We start from the raw sequence: 17,270 nt of genomic DNA, 5'->3' as shown, positions 1-17,270 counted from the left end.
TGAATAGCATTCCACCTGAAACAAGGCAGAAGGTGAGGGCTGATACCTGGGGTTATCCTCGGCTCTCCACACAGTATGAAATATGCACATCCTCACATCCGTGTGTGCATGCACGCACACACACATGTACACACACTTTCTTTTAAAAAAAATGAAAAGTTACCGGGCAGTGGTGGTGCACGCCTTTAATCCCAGCAAGGCAGAGGCAGGAGGATCTCTGTGAGTTCGAGACCAGCCTGGTCTACAGAGCTAGTTCCAGGACAGGCTCCAAAACCACAGAGAAACCCTGTCTCTAAAATCCAAAAAAAAAAAAAAAAAAAAAAAGAAAAAGAAAAGTTGGGGCTGGAAAGATGATTCAATGATTAAGAGCACTGGCTGCTCTTTCAAAGAAGCTGAGTTCGAGTCCCAGCACCCATGTGGTGGCTCACAACCAGTCGCAGGGGACCTGCCCTCTTCAGCCTCCTTGGGCACTAGGCATGCACAAGGTACACAGACATACATGCAAGCAAAACATCCATACACATAAAGTAATTTCTTAAAATGCAAATTCCAGCCTCATAACAAATATCCTGAATCAAAATCTCAAGGGAGCTGTTGAGAAATCTACCTGTATATATACATACAAATTTTGGGTTTTTTGTTTGTTTATTGGAGGGGGGGTTCAAGACAGGGTTTTTCTCTGTGTAACAGTCCTGATTATTCTGGAAATCAGTCTGTGGACCAAGCTGGCCTTGAACTCAGAAATCCGCCTGCCTCTGCCTCCCAAGTGCTGGTATTAAAGGTTTGTGCCACCACCGCCTGGCCTGTAGTGTGTGTGTGTGTGTGTGTGTGTATGGTGTGTATACACATATACATATATATATAAATCAAGTAGATAATTGAGAGCAGTGGTTCTCAACCTTTCTAATGCTGCGATCCTTTAATACAGTTCCTCATGTTATGGTTATGATTAAAGTAAAATGGTGTGTTCCCCAGAGTGGCCACTGGCCCAGCGGGTCCCAGGCAGGGAGCCACGCAGGTGAGAGACAGAGACACGCCATGCAGAAATAGTAGGTATTTATTTAGTGGGTTATGGAAGGGGAAGGGAACGGGGTAAGAGGAGAAGGGGGAAGAGCAGAGGGAGGCACAGAGAGAGAGAAAGAGAAACAGAGGGGGGAGAAGGGGAGAAGGGAGAGAGGCAGAGAGAGCTGGAAAGGAAGCAGAAGGAAGATCTGCTTGCCTCAGTAGGTGGAGGGGGGGCTTTTCTCTTAAAGGGACAGGAGAGACCATTACAAGGGTGGCCCCAACCATAAAATTATTTTCATTGCTACTTCATAACTATAGTTTTACTACAGTTAGCTGGGCGGCAGTGGCGCATGCCTTTAATCCCAGCACTCGGGGGCAGAGGTAGGGTCCCTATGAGTTCGAAGTCAGCCTGGGTCTACAGCCAACGGCTACAAAGAAACCCTGTTTTGAAGAACAACAACAAAAATTTGCTACTGTTATGAATTGTAACATAAATATCTGTTTTCCAATAGTCTTAGGAGCCCCTTGTGAAAAGGTGGTTTGAGCCCCAAAGGGGTCATGACCCACATATTGAGATTAATCTAGATTAATGAAATACAATATGAAACTTCAAATTAAAGCCTATGTGTATAAAAGGTATTTTGGATAACTTGGCAAACTTTAACAGGAACTGCTAGATCCTTGATAAACTTTCCTTCTCCCAAACAGGATCTTCTTATGCAGACAGGTTGACATGACCCTTGTGCCCCTGCCTGACTGCTGGGATTACGGACATGCACCAAACCTGGCAGGAATTTCAGTAATGTTCTTAGATTCAGTAACATAGTTCAAAAATATAATAGAATGTCCTTAATCCTAGGCTACATTAAGTTCAAGTATTAAAAAGTGACTTCCCATGCCTCAGCTTATTTTTTGTAGGGTCAACAAATCAATTTTCAACGGCTCCAGGTGGAGAGGAGCCGTTGAGACAGAACACTGGGAAAGGGACAGTCACCACGCTCTTCTGTATTTCTGCAGGCTGGACATGTCTGAACACACAGTTGAGGGACAGAGTTACTAGGTTTCTGTGGAGTAAAGCATGAAGCCTGCTGGATGAGGTAACGTCCTCTCTCCTGACAGGCCTCAGGGCTGCGGCCGGCATGTCAGACATTCTGTGGGGCTTTGGGTGACATCACAGCTGCTGTCACAGCCCAGCCCAGATGACCCTTGTGGAGAGCAGGCCATACTGACCCCTAGAGGTACTCTGGACACTTGGGCCAGAGCAACCCTAGCCCCACACTGCCTGTGCCCATAACCAAACCCATTACATGGGGTTCAGGTCAAAGGGCAAGGCCCCGTTTGGCCTTTTCTGGTAACTTGACTGAATACAGGAAATCTACCTCTGTGAATCCAGCTCCATCAGCTCTACCAGGACAAACTAGAGTGAGGCTCAGGGGCTTAAAGACAGAGGTGTGTTGTAAAGACTCACAAGACAAAAATAGGCGAAGTGCTGAGGGCCAAGCAGGAAGGAGAACCATTGTCGGCAGGGCTCAGGGCTAGGGTGGGCCGTGTCCTGCCTGTCACTGACAAATCCCTGACAGAAGGAAGCAACTTCAGGAAGGACTTCTTTGAGCTTTACAACTGCAGGAATTTCAGTCCACCATGGCCTGGAAGTCACGGCAGCAGGAATGGCTGTCTGCCGAGGCAGGAGCGAGAGGTGGAGGGTGTTCACGTGGTGGCAGACAAGGCCAGAATCAAAGAGGGTATAACCTTCAAAGCCTGCCTCTACCGACCTACTTCTAGCCACTAGGCCTCACCTCCTCAGTGCTTGACAGCCTTCAAAACCGCACAGGCTGGGGATATGTTGGTAGGATACATGTCAGGTTCCACGCCGTAACAGGCTGTCAACAGGAAGTCTGTGGCAAATGAAGTGAGCTCAGTGATACCCTCTGAGACGAGGCGGGGACACAGGTGACATGGCAACAGAGAGGATCAACCCAGCGTCAGGCTGCAAGCTAAGCACAGCTCCGCAGGAAGCCACTCCCTCAGGATCAGGCTGCCTCTCCTGCAGGGCCCTAGTCAAAGGCCTGGAAGGAGGACAGAGGTTCCGCTGTCTAAGGTGTAGGTGCAGACAGCGTGTAGCTCAGGGTCTAGCTTTCCTCTCCCTAACCTTAGTAACTTAGCTTTGGCCAAGCAGTCTCAATCCGGAGACCAGAGCTTGAAGATGTCACAGGAAACTGAGAAAGACTAAGGATTAAATCTCCTCCCTTAGCAGAGCCCTCCCAGTCTGCACAATCCTTCAGACCAGGAGCTGGAAGGGTACACAGGGCAGCGGCTCAGGCTCAACCTGAGAACCCGAGGGAACCCACTAAGGTAACAAATGCTAAACTAACACGCTCAAGTTTGACCGGTTATGTCTCTGACTCAAGTAAGCCCAGGAATCTACTGCAACGGAATCCAGAAAAACTGACTGCTACACTGAGGGCCACAATGACCTGATCCAAAGGGGAGTTCTAACCCTTGTTTTGGGCCCTTAATGAAACACAGCTCAAGCCCCGCTGTTGTACACATAAAAAGTGAGGTCAGTGCTAAGGAGCATTGGCTGCTCCTGCAGAGGACCCCAGTTCAGTTCCCAGCATTGACACGGTGGCTCTGGAAGTCCATTCCAGGGGGTCCAGTGACCTCTTCTGACCACTGTGGGCAACAGGTGCTCATGCTGCGGGCACAGATGCATATGGGAAAACAGTCATAAAAAGGTTCAAAAGGAAAAAGAATGAGACCTGGCACACCGTGATGTTACAATTTTATCTCTATTTTTCATAATAACCAGGAAATACTTCATAGGAAATAAATACTGATATAGTCAAGATTCTTCACCATCCAGAAGGAGAGGCAGGAGTGAGGGAAGCGACCCAAGACCACCAGCAAGTCGTGCCAGCAAGCAGAACAGAGAGAGGCTCAGCTGCATGGATTCAAGCAGGGACCCAGGACGCAGCCCATTGAGTGCCCACCCCTGGGGCTCCTGGAGAAACACCCAGGCCCCACCATCACCTCTCTTCTGAGGAGACAAACTAACAGATTTTTTTGGTCACAGTGACATTTTTGCTTTTTATCCTTTAAAGGCCTGGCACAAGCTAATGGGGAACAGTACGATTAAAACAGAATGGCATTAATCAGCTAAAGTGCCCTACCCAACTTTTCCTTTCTACTCAAATGAAGGAACAGAACAGGGTCAACCAATGTCTTAACTTTACAATATTCTGTCTGTGTGTATGCCTGAAGGCCAGAAGAGGGCGCCAGACCTCTTTACAGATGGTTGTGAGCCACCATGTGGTTCCTGGGAATTGAACTCAGGACCTTTGGAAGAGCAGGCAATGCTCTTAACCACTGAACCATCACTCCAGCCCCCAATGTCTTAACTTTATTGTGAATCCGGAGCATTTCTATCAGAGGCAAACAACACCTCAAAGATCTCCCTGGTTCCACTGCTCGGAACACGACAGCCGAGTGACAGAACCAGACACGTCCTTCCCCTGGAAGCCACTGGACTATCTACACCTAGGACAGCTCAAGACTGTAACCCACGACAGCTGCCCCCTCCCACAGGAGTGGCCCAGGATCTACCTCCTATGGTGTGCTGGCCTGGCAGACAGCAGGATCATAGGCACCTGGTGACTCAGCACACACCTTTCTTGGGCTCCTCTGAAATGCGCCGAGTGAAGGAAGAAACAAGCCTATCTGGCCCCATGGGATCCCTGGAGGGAATCGCAGGCTCTGGTTAAACCCACAAACCATCTCCATCTTTGCTCTCTTCTTCCCAGCTCGGGTATTAAAGTGTCCCTGCCTGAGGAGACAGCAGAGACAGAGCCTTCTCAGCAAGCAGAGCCTCAGCCCAGGAATTTCCCATGGACACAGGTGATGTAGGATTCCCCTCCGCATGCTGTGAATACCACTGGTTAATAAAGAAGCTGCTTTGGGCCTATTGCAGCGCTAAATAGGGCAAGGCGGGAATTCCAAGCAGATAGAGGAGGAAAGAAGGCGGACTCAGAGAGATGCCATGTAGCTACGGGAGGAGAAAGACACCCGCACACCGGTCCGGTAAACCACAGCCTCGAGGTAAAATATAAAATAATAGAAATGGGTTAATTTAAGATGTAAGAGCTAGCTAGAAATACGCTTATGCTATTGGCCAAGAAGTACTGCGATTAATAGTTTCTGCGTGATTTCGGGGCTGGGCGGCTGGGAAACAGACAAGCAGCCTCCGTCTACACATAGGGATATACTTGAGTCAAACTCCATCCGACCTTGTCTGAGCTCGGAGAGCACTTCTGTAGAATACCAACAGGGAAGATACAGTTCTCTACGCCTCAACTTCCCCACATGTAGAATGGAACAGAGGATTCTGCACAGAGGCTCAGTCAGACAACGCAAGCAAAGCACTGCCTACAGAGCACACTAGGAAAGGTTTCGACAGACAGACAGAAGGACATCAGGATCGTGGGAGGAGAAGCAAAAAGTACATCATCAGTGTATTTGGACAGGATAGGAGAGGAATTCTAAAAGCCACCTCCACCAACTCAGATCCTAGGGAAAGAAAACCCTGAGTTTTGAGCTCATAAGTCTTTGGAGGGATGTTTAGTCAGGATTCCATCATTTCTTTAAAATAAGTCTGCTAAAATACGACTGCCTGGAGAGGGAACGCCTGTCCACTCATTACAGGCACTCAGCACACACCCGGACACTAGGACAGGTTTTCCCGCTGGGGATCCACCTGCTCCTTAGCCTTCAGTTCCTCTAGCTTCTTCTCATAGCGACTCAGAAAGTAATCGTCAGGTTCGACCCCCGAGTTCTTCAGAGTTTCCAGGACCTTCTCCAGTCTGGCCACAGAACGGGCCCCGTCGATCTTCCTTGTACTTAGGTACAGAGTGAACTCCTGGAAACCCAAGAGCTTACAGGTGTCCACAGAGCAAATGTTCCGGATGTTGGTGGTTCTGTCCAAATGGGGGAAAAACACCAGACCTGACATCTTCTCTAAGTCCTGCAGGCTCACCTGGAACTCAGTTAACTGGGACTGGAACCCAATAGCTGTATTTGGCACCACAAAGGCCCCTAGTGCCAGCGGTTCCGTAGATTCCGGGCTTCTGCGAGCCAGAATCACCTTGTAAAGGTGTGAAGGAACTGCCACGTTGTCCTCACCGATCACCTGAAAACAAAGCAGCCCAATTAGTGGCACTGACTTGTGCCAACAGTTCCCAAGGTTTTTGTTCCCACGTCTTAGGTGCATTACCATAAAACCTCTTGTGAGCAGCCTCAGTGGACCCCAATGCAGAGTCCAAATGCTAAGGAAAACGAAGAGATTCAAACAAAGACAGGTACCGAGCAGGCCAGTTCCAACGAGTCTTTAAAGTAATGCTACCCCAAAGAGCAGGACAGAGGAGGAAGGGCACCAAGGGGAATCACTAAGTTTTCAGGGGAAAACGCTGTTATTTTCTCTTTATCTCCAATTCAGAGTTTTTGGCCCTCTACACAGGAGAAGCCAAAGCTGCTTGCTGGCTTCAGAGTCTCAGCTCTCATAATAAAAATGGTCCTGGCTTAGCAAACACACCAGCAGTTGCCATGTCAACAGAACTTTCTAGATCACTTCGATCGCAGCTCACCTTTTCACAGTAAGCACATGCAACTGCTTTTGCTTAGTTTCAAATGTTCTTGGACTACCAGACATTGAACTTGTAATTTATGCTGTCGTCAAATCAGACACGATGAGGAAGGCCAAGCAGAGAAAACACGTTGGCTGTGTAGGTTGGCCGTACTAATGAAATAACATTATGAACCTCTTCAAATGTCCTCCCAGTATGCTTAAAAGCCTCATCTGTTGCCTAAAAAACAAAAGCTGAATGTCCATTTACTTAATGGTCCCCGATAAAATGACACGAGCCAAACGGGCCTGCCTGCAGTGTGCCTGCCTGCAGTGTGCCTGCCTGCAGTGTGCCTGCCTGCAGTGTGCCTGCCTGCAGTGTGCCTGCCTGCAGTGTGCCTGCCTGCAGTGTGCCTTCCAGGGCCTCCTTCGGCCGTATCTCCCCCGATCAGGCAGTTCTAGCTGCAGGTTCCCTGTCAGAAGCTCAAATAAGACAGTGAGATCAGAGCCAAAAAAGGGTTCTTCTCTGATTTTTACAAACTCCTATTCACATCGCACACAGCCCACAACTCCACGGCCATCTACTGTCTGTCACACACGGCCACAACCAACAGCAGGACTTCCGGGAAGACCGAGCCACAGGAACTCCACACACAACCGTCTGTGAACATTCTGAAAGTGGTGGGGGACTCAGTAGGAGTGAGGTTTATGAAACCACGCGGTCCATAGGTTCAGATTTCTTACTCCCAAGAGTGAATTGTGCCACTAGACAAGCGAGCTTGGAAAGCTACTGCATTTTCACACCAGGATCCCACATCCCCAGTAGCATCCCCTAACGATGTTGGGGGTCCTGAAACTGGCCGAGACCCTCTAATCCTAGCATTCAGGTGAAAGCAAGAGGATGAGAAGTTCAAGGTCACCCTTGGCTGCTCACTTAGGGAACTCTAGGCCAGCCTGGACTATGTATCTCCTTTTAAAAGGAAAAGGGAGGGGCACCAGCAACTCCTGAAGGGGAGCCAATGCCCACAGATCACCCTACAGGCAGAACGTGGCCAGATGGTAAAAGATGGCGGATAATGACGATAAGGGGGCTTGGAGGCCAGAACTAAGGGCATAGTGACTATGGAGCCATATTCTCAAAGGGGTATAAATTGAAATGAGCTTCAAATGCTATGTATGGTGGCTAGGGACACAGGTGGTAAGCAAATTACTGCTGCCACCTGGTGGGATTTCCATGTCACTGCAACACAGCACAAAAACCTCCAGCTCCTTGGAGAGCCTTCTACATATCCACTTCACAATTTCCACCTCAACGGCTCCTGTCCACAGACAAATGGCTACTTTCTAAAATATTTTACTAGCCATGTACATTGGTTGCCAACCAGAACTTTTAACTGAGTTCCTTACATACCAGCAAAAGGCATAAACGTTTGACATTTTACATTTCATGGTCTCACTGCATGGAAACGTGCCATTTCTATAGTTCTGGGATCTCCCAAACGCACACAAGCTAAAAAACCTCCGATGCTGCAGTCTTGAGGGCACTCCCAATCACTCAGATCCATCTCAATCCTGACACTGGTCATGGTCAGAGCCATAACATGTGACTCTTCTAGTCATGGCCTTCCCTACCAGCAGAAACTGAAATCAGGGCGGCAGTGGCGCACGCCTTTAATCCCAGCACTAAGGGAGGCAGGTAGACGTAGCTGGATCTCTGTGAGTCTGAGGCCAGCCTGGTCTACAAGAATTAGTTCCAAGACAGCCAGGGCTGTTACACAGAGAAACTCTGTCTCAAAAAAAAAAAAAAACAACAACAACAAAACAAAACAAAAAAAAAAAGAAAACAACTACTGACAGACTCCAAAGCTACAGAGAAACCCTGTCTTGGAAAACCAAAAAGAAAAAGAAAATGAAAGCAACTTGTTATCTTGTCCAAGTCAGTCTACTTTGTTCTCAGCACATCTGAAAGAGGCCATGCCTGTTTGGAAATTCAAAAACCTACTGTTTCTTCCAAGATTTATAGCCGCGTAGTGTTGTTGCACGCTTTTAAAATCCCAGCACCCAGGAGGCAGAGGTAGGTAGATCTCTGAGTTTGAGGTCAGCCTGGCCTACAGAGTGAGTTCCAGGACAGCCAGGACTACACAGAGAAACCCCATCTCTAAATAAATAAGTAGGCAAGTAAGTAAGTAAAGTAAATTAGGGTTTTCTTCCTTATAGGTAACTCGGCAATACACGTAAGTTTCTTACTTTGAGAAAATGTTCCTAGAATGCACAAGGTTCTGCCAACTAGACAGCTCCTTGGGTTCCACTTTGCCGTAACCCGGTTCCTCTCTTCCTGTACAAACAACACCAACAACCCCCAAATGCCCTCGTAGAGCAGTATGACGACAGACTGACATGTTAACTTAAAAAGCAAAACCAAAGCACATGCCTTTAATCCCAGCACACAGGAAGCAAAAGCAGGGGGTTTCTGTGAGTGTGAGTTCGGGGCCATCCAGGGTTATACAGTGAGGCCCTGTATCCAAAGACAGAGAGGAGGAAGAGGAAGAGGAGGAGGGTATGATGGTGCAAAATTAAAATCCCAGAACCTAGAGAGGTAGAAGGAGGAGGATCAGGGGTTCAAGGACAGCCTGGGCTACATGGGACCCTGCTCAAAACAATGACAAACAATTTCAAAATCCCCAAGACCTATAAAAAATATTTTTTATAGAGAATGTGATTCAAACAACAGTTTTTGCAGAGGGACAGTGGAAAACATGGGCTCCAGCAATATCAGACGGTTAAAGGTCAACAGCAGGTTTCAGAAGGAGAAGTCAAGCTCAACACAAGTGGCTGCGGACAAAGGATTTCTGTCTGTATGGCTTAACATGAACCAAGCTTCGAATATAATATCGGTACATCAGCAGCAACAAACCTTTTCACAGAAGATTTGGCATAAAAATGCTTTACAGAAGAGACCACCGCTGCTATCAGACCGCTCAGAGACCCTGGACTCTTGTCAGGGCCAACAAAACCTGGAAACCAACCAGCTGGAAGCGACCGGAAAATACAACACAGAGAACAGCTGTAAGATGGGCTCACATCTAAGTTGGTTATTTCCTATCTACTGCCTGGAGCTTGCTTCCTCCTTCTAAGACACAGAAATAACAACCTAACCCTGTCATAACCACAAAGAACCTCCCAGTTCCAGAAGAAATTGGCAAGAAACAACACAGGCTCAGTCTGCTGTCTGTACTGTCACAGAGTTGCTGTGTCTTGAGTAAAGTTCTTAAGATAAATGTATTTCCTGACACCATTCCCAAGAAAACAAGAAAGGAAGACGTCAGACCAAAAATAAAACTACCACAACACATCAAGAGACCACGCCCTTAAGATGCCAATCACATGAAAGAAAGAAACATGGTAGTCTGGAAAACGGACTCAATCCCTACCTAGGACAGGAAGAACACACAAGGAGACAAGGGAAGTGAAGTCACAGAAATGTTGGTGCCCTGTGTCACGGCAAAGCCAGAAGACACCTGCTGGTAAGGCAGCTCAAACTAAATAGAGCCTCCACTTAAGGAACACTGCCCCAGGCAGGGGGCAGACACGTAAATGACCAAACTTTCCCTGGAGTTCCAGGAACAGATTTCTGATTTCCTTCCTCCCTAGAAGGAACTGGCAGAAATCTGGGTTGCGGCCAGCAGGGAAGGGCAGACTGTTAAGACACTGCTCACGCTCCACCTCGCATCAGGTCATTTACAATGTTCCTGCCCAAATCCTCAGGTATGGTCCACTCATCTGGACTCAGGCTCTCTTGTAACGGACACCTACCTCAGAGAAAGCACATGGCCAGCTCGGCTCTGCTAAGGATGACTCTGATTCGAGCTGTCAGATGGTTCACTTCTGATAACATCACTGCTACCAACCTCCCTGAGGCTCACCCGGACTCAAGGTCCAGGGTGCTGTGATCCACTCCCCCAGATTCTAGTGGACATTTCTGCCTGGCTGTAAGGAACCCTCATGGCCCATTTTGTTATTTCTGCATGCTAGCAGATACTCCTGGCCTCCGCCCACAGCAGCTTCCACTGCTGATGGACTTAGCTCTGCAGCAGGCGCTCGGCCGCCCCTGTGCCACTGTGAGAGCCTCCAAGGAAGCCGCTGAGTGAGCATCAAGTGTGCAGAGAGATCCAGGTCTGCGTCTCCCCCATAAATCTCAACCGGTGAGGCCTGGTTTGCCTCCCTATAATCCTCAGTTCCTTGTGTGGAAAGGAACAAAGCCTCATTTTGCTAAGGGCTGTAGTGGGGACAGAACGACAGCAGGGTGAAAGGTCCTTACACGAGGCCTCATCTAAGGCCGTCCCTAGATGCCAGCTCATTTGCTGCACCTCTCCAAAGTTTGAGCGCATACATGCGCCAGTGCCTGTACTGCAGACCCAAGTACCCCACGTTCCCAAGGCAGAGTGTGTACGGCTGAAAACAAGTAGCAAGCCTTACACGGCCATGTGATCCAGAATCGTCAAGCACCCGTTGGAGACGGAGCTCAAGGTTCACACTGTTCCTTCAGAGGAACAGGCTTCTCTCAAAGGCTGCTCAATGTGTGTGTGTCCCCTTCCAAACAGCATTAAAAGACACCACTGGACCACAAATGCTCAATTGGAATTGATGGTTGATGGTTCTAATTGAGGGTTCACATGCTAGAACTGTCTGAATTTCTTGTCTGGACATTCAGGCTTCTGCCACCAGGCCCAGCCCTTCATCTCTTCTGCTTCTACATAGACATACTGTTTCTCAGCACAGGTGCCTCTCCACTCCCCCTGCCACCCCTACAGCCCCTCCCAGCCTCACCTTCCCTCAAATGTGCTTTCCTTAGTGAAATGCTCACATATGCTTCTATGCGTGCACACAAATGCATTTTTTTTACTCAGTTAAATTCTTTTTTGGTGTTATTTTTTTTCCTTTTATTGAAAATTACTAGCAGGAGGTAGTGGTACACACCTTTAATCCCAGCACTTGGGAGGCAGAAGCAGGCGAATCTCTATTAGTCTGAGGCCAGTCTGGTCTACAGAGTGAGTTCCAGGACAGCCAGGGATGTACAGAGAAACCTTATCTCAAAAAAAAAAAAAAAAAAAAAAAAAGGAAGGAAGGAAGGTGGAAGGGAGAGAGAAAAAATAGCTTTTTTTTCTCAACAGCACATACTGATTATGGTCTCCTCTCCCTCTATTCCCAGCTCCTCCCCACCTCCCCTCGCAGTCAGATCCACCTCTTTTCTGACTCTCATTAGAAAACAAATAGGCGGGGCTGGAGACAGCTTATTGGTTATATAGCACAGGCTGCTCATCCAGAGGTCCTGAGTTCAATTCCCAGCAACCACATGTGGTTCACAACCATCTGTAATGAGATCTGGTGTACTATCTGGCCTGCAGGTAAAACACTGTACACATAATAAATAAATCTTAAAAAAAAAAAAAAAAGGAGGCCGGGCGGTGGTGGCGCACGCCTTTAATCCCAGCACTCGGGAGGCAGAGGCAGGTGGATCTCTGTGAGTTCGAGACCAGCCTGGTCTACAAGAGCTAGTTCCAGGACAGGCTCCAAAATCACAGAGAAACCCTGTCTCGAAAAACAAAAAAAAAAAAAAAACAAACAAAAAAAAAAAAAAAAAAAAAAAAAGGAAAACAAACAAGTTTCTAAGGAATAAAAAGATAAAACAAAACTACACGTTGGAATAGGCTGCTTAGTTAGGTTTCTACTGCTGTGAAGAGATGCCATAACCAGGGCAACTCTGGTGAAGGAAAACATCTAATTGGGGGCTGGCATACTGTTCAGAGGTTTAGTCCATTACGGTCATGGTGGCAAGCATGGTGGCACACAGGCAGACATGGTGCTGGAGAGGTGGCTAAGAGTTCTAAATCCGAATCCACAGACAACAGGAGAGCAGAGTGAGCCACACTGGGCCTGGCTTTAGCATCTAAGACCTCAAAGCCCGCCCCCAATGACACACTTCCTGCAATAACACCGACCAACTCCTAATAGTGCCCCTCCCTGTGAGCCTGGGGGCCGTTCTCTTCCAAGCCACCACAAGGACAAAACAAACAAACAGAAGGAAGAGCCCAAGAGAAGGCACAAGAAACAGATTCAGAGTCACTCATTCTCACACTCAGGAATCCCGTAATAACACAAACTAGAAGACACAATATATATGAAAGAACTTGAGAATTAAAAAGAGAGAGGAAAAAACATAAATAAAATTTTAAAATGAGATAATTTTTCTAAAAGCCCACACATGACATTTTGGGACAGTTTTGTTCCTGGCTGGCCACTACCCCTGGGCATGCAGCCCACCCTTACGAGCAGTTTGTTTCCCCAGTGAGCTCTGTGGAGAGAACTAAATTTTCATTTGCATGTGGTTATCAACTGAAGATACCCTCTGTGTTAGAGATGGGGGCCAATTAAATTCTTTTTTTTTTTTAAAGATTTATTTAATTATTATGTATACAACATTCTGCCTCAATGTATGGCCCGCACGCCAGAAGAGGGCGCCAGATCTCATTACAGATGGTTGTGAGCCACCATGTGGTTGCTGGGAATTGAACTCAGGACCTCTGGAAGAGCAGCCAGTGCTCTTAACCTCTGAGCCATCTCTCCAGCCCCGCAATTAAATTCTTAAATAGCAAAATTTTCTTTCCCTAATTAAATTACTAACAGACGATATCCTGCCCTCATGCTAATAGATACACTAAGGAGTTTTGGGTTTAAATTTTTAGTTGGAATCAAGTTTGATCTGAAAAAGAACACCCAAACTAGCTAAACCTATGTTATTACAGAGAAATCCACTAGTGAAAATAAGAAGTCCATTAAACTAAAGTCACAAGGCACGTCTCTGAGGAAGACAAAAACTATGACTAGAGGATGGAGTCTTGTCAACACTTAACTTCTGTGTAGACACATGACGCATAACGGTGACCAGGGATCACACACGCCCTCCTCAGAAGACACAGTGAAGAAAGGCCTCCCAAACAGTGAGCACTGAGGTAGAGAATTCCACTCTACTGTATGGGGCTCTCTCCACCCACTATAAGTGAACACACACGACAAGCAAACAGCAGCAGAACGCGGACTCGAGAGTCAGCTTTTCATCAGACCTCAGAAGCAGGGTTCCTGGGGAGACATACTGTGCCACAAAGCAATGGCCTTGTTCTGCTCCAGGATGAAGCTAACAATCTCTAAAGGAACACTTCTCAAACCTGCTGGTCCATGTAACGCTCCCTAGGGAGCTTGACAGCTATGCAGATTCTGGAACCATATTCCTAGAGTTTAGGATAAGCAAAGACTAGAACGTTTACCTACATTGTCTCTTCTAGAAACTGAGGCTGAACCCCAACATAACACAAAAGAGAATATCAGAAAAGGGCCTGGGGAAGTTAAGACTAAGTAGATCTAAGCTAAGTGTAAAAAAGCACACAATAACAAAGACTGCTCCGGAGTTTACCAACGGCACACCCATCACCAAACTACCATTCCCCTTGAAATATGCCGTCAGCTTTGGGCCACCCTCTCGTTTTTCCTCCTGCCTCCTCTCCCACTTTCTGACTCGTGATCACATTCGTCATACCTCTGAGGCCTGACTGTACCAGGGTTCAGACCTCCAGCTGTCCCTCCCATCTATACTTAAATATCTCATTATTTAAAATGTGTGTGCTAACAATTTCCAAGCGGATCTAGACACCAAGCCTGACCTCTGAGGTCCAAACTCATTCATCCTGCCTACTCAGCATCCCTGAGTGGTCATCAAATCTCAAAATGACAAAGTGTACTCTATCCCTGCTCATCTAGGACTGAATGTGACTAGACTCCTTCCTCCTCCCCAGAGCAGTCCCTGGGAGCCTCTGCCTCAGCACCGCTGCACGGAGCATTTTTCTCAGAGCTCCACTAGCCCCTCACTCGACTGTCAACTCCTATTCCCACTTGTTCTTCTCACAAACAGCTAGTCAAAGTAGGTTTTGTGAATGTAAACCAGATTACACCACTCTCTTGATGGAAACCCTGCAGGCGCATCCTGCATCCACAGTCCAGGCTTCTTCCCATCTTCCCTGGCCCACAGCTGCTGTCACGCTGCCCAGAGTGCCGTTCCCTGACCGCCAAGCTCGGCTTCTCTCTCACTTTAATTAGGTTTCTGCACAGGTGTTACTCACCCCAAGTGACCAACCCTACTTTCTCTCCCTCCTCCACCATCCTTTACCACTCGTTTTTTAAGGCCCTTGTTTGCCTTTTCACTCTGGATGAGAAGCACCCTAGAGCTGTCCCAGGTATACACTGGAAGCTTAAAAAGATGTGGAATAGCTTAGGTGCGTGGTGTGTACCTGTAGTCCCATCTGCCTGGGAGGCTAACGCAGGAGGATTGCTTGGCCCCAGCAATTCCAGAACAGCCTGGGCAACACAGCAAAACTGTCTTTAAAGGTAAAGCAATAAATAAACACACTGAATGAAAGAAAGAGGAGGAGGAAGCTGGGGAAGGAACAGAAAGTTAAAGGGGTCCAAGAATAATATGTAAAAAAGCTGATTTCTCTTTTTAAAGAGTATGGCATTAAATGACCTGAACCATCCGAAACAGAAAATGAAAGTGTGTCACACATTCTTAGAAGCAACAGCTGTAGCTCCCTCACCTCCCATTCTGTTTCTGTCATCTGTCTTCAGGGGGCACAAAATGGCACAGAAATATACCTACTTCCTATAGATCCAAACACGACTTACACATGCAATGCTGTAAAAGCTGGTTTTATATTTTCATCAGACCCAAACAACAGGTCTAGATAGGAATGCAAAAGGAGAAACGCCAGTGGTGTGGGAAGACCTTCAGTGTAAATGCTGCTTTTATTGGTTAATGAATAAAGCTGTCTCGGCCAGAGGCTTAGCAGAATAGGGCAAGGTAGCCGGGCGGTAGTGGCACACGCCTTTAATCCCAGCACTTGGGAGGCAGAGGCAGGTGGATCTCTGTGAGTTCGAGACCAGCCTGGTCTACAAGAGCTAGTTCCAGGACAGGCTCCAAAACCACAGAGAAACCCTGTCTCGAAAAAAGCAAACAAACAAACAAACAAACAAAAAACAAACAAACAAAAGAATAAGAATAGGGCAAGGCAGCAATTCCAAGCATATAGATGTAGAGAAAGAGTAGGCAGAGTCAATGAGAAGCCATGTAGCTGCTGGAGGAGACAGAGGCTGGGACTTTGCCGGGTAAGACACAGCCACAGGCTGATACACAGATTAATAGATATGGGTTAATTTAAGATATAAGAGCTAGCTAGAAAGACGCTTAAGCTATTGGCCAAACAGTATTGAAATAATATAGTTTCTGAGTGATTATTTTGGGTCTGGGCAGCTGGGAACGAATGAACAGCAACCTCCACCAACACCACCAACGAGCCACAAAGTGCTGAAGCTGAGATAAGAATATGCATTCCTTCTGGCAGTAGTGAAGCAGGCCTTTAATCCCAGCACTGGAGGCAGAGGTACCCAGGTCTCTAAATTTAAGGCCAGCCTGGTCTACAGAGTGAGTTCCAGGACAGCCAGGGCTGCACAGAGAAACCCTGTCTCAAACAAACAAAAGATCAGTAGGCCCTATAAACTAATAGAAACACGGAATGATACAAGCTCAGAAGCTCAGAGAAGGACCTAAGACAAATAAAGCTTTAAGATAAAAACAAAAACCAAGACCATCATTCAAAATCCACCCTTCAGGAAGCTGACCCTGACTGACCTCACGAATCTGATCCCTGGGCAGAGAGGAGTCTCTAGAAACTCTTCAGGTGACTGACCACCCTGAAAGTCATCCACTGATAAGCCAACAGCCACACTCCAGTGTAACCACAGTCACTGATGGCAGCACACATTTCAGTGTAACCACACACATTCCAGTGTAACCACAGTCATTGACAGGAACACACACTCCAGTGTAACCACAGTCATTGACAGGAACACACACTCCAGTGTGTCACTGATGGCAGCACACATTTCAGTGTAACCACACACATTCCAGTGTAACCACAGTCACTGATGGCGCACGCACTCCAGTGTAACCACAGTCACTGATGGCAGCACACATTTCAGTGTAACTACACACATTCCAGTGTAACGACAGTCATTGACAGGAACACACACTCCAGTGTAACCACAGTCACTGACAGTGCACGCACTCCAGTGTAACCACAGTCACTGATGGCACACGCACTCCCACGTAACCAGAGGCACAGCAGCATCCTCCCGTGTTTTCAATTCTGAATTTCACCCAGACTTTGCAAATGCTCTAAGAGCTCCATCCACTGTCCACCTATGCCCACCAACTGTTAACAAGTTCCTTGATTTCTTTATCAGTCTCTTGTCTGTTGTCCCTAAACTTATTTAAACTAAGTCACAGACCCACTGCTTGATCCACAGGACATTCTATCTTACAGAGACATTCACTCACAGTCACAGACCAATGACCAAACCCAGGAAGTTGAGAACCAACCAGTCTCCAAACCTCAAACATAGCCGGCTGTCCCCAAACACTCGTCGGTAGCCTTGTTTTCTGTCTCTAAGACCACACTATAGGTTTTGTCTTCATGTCTCAGTTCCCCGACCATGACATGGCCCCTCTCTGTGATGAGCACAGTGTGTTTCATAATGTCCTCCCTTG

At 47.3% G+C, this 17,270-nt stretch overlaps 1 protein-coding gene across 4 annotated transcripts in view; it reads right to left on the bottom strand.

Annotated features, from left to right (window-relative positions):
• Positions 1-254: 254 nt before the first annotated feature.
• Positions 255-17,270, bottom strand: part of Exog (exo/endonuclease G) — a 30,025-nt gene continuing 13,009 nt past the window's right edge. For all 4 annotated transcript variants that reach the window (XM_057768326.1, XM_057768323.1, XM_057768325.1 and 1 more), the window contains one exon: positions 255-6,187. In XM_057768326.1, coding sequence (XP_057624309.1) covers positions 5,726-6,187 — 462 coding nt within the window. In that variant the 3' untranslated portion in view covers positions 255-5,725. The remainder of the gene's footprint in view (positions 6,188-17,270) is intronic.

Source organism: Chionomys nivalis, chromosome 4 (assembly GCF_950005125.1).
Source record: "Chionomys nivalis chromosome 4, mChiNiv1.1, whole genome shotgun sequence".
NCBI classification, from domain to species: Eukaryota; Metazoa; Chordata; class Mammalia; order Rodentia; family Cricetidae; genus Chionomys; species Chionomys nivalis.
This window is presented reverse-complemented; position numbering and strand designations above follow the sequence as displayed.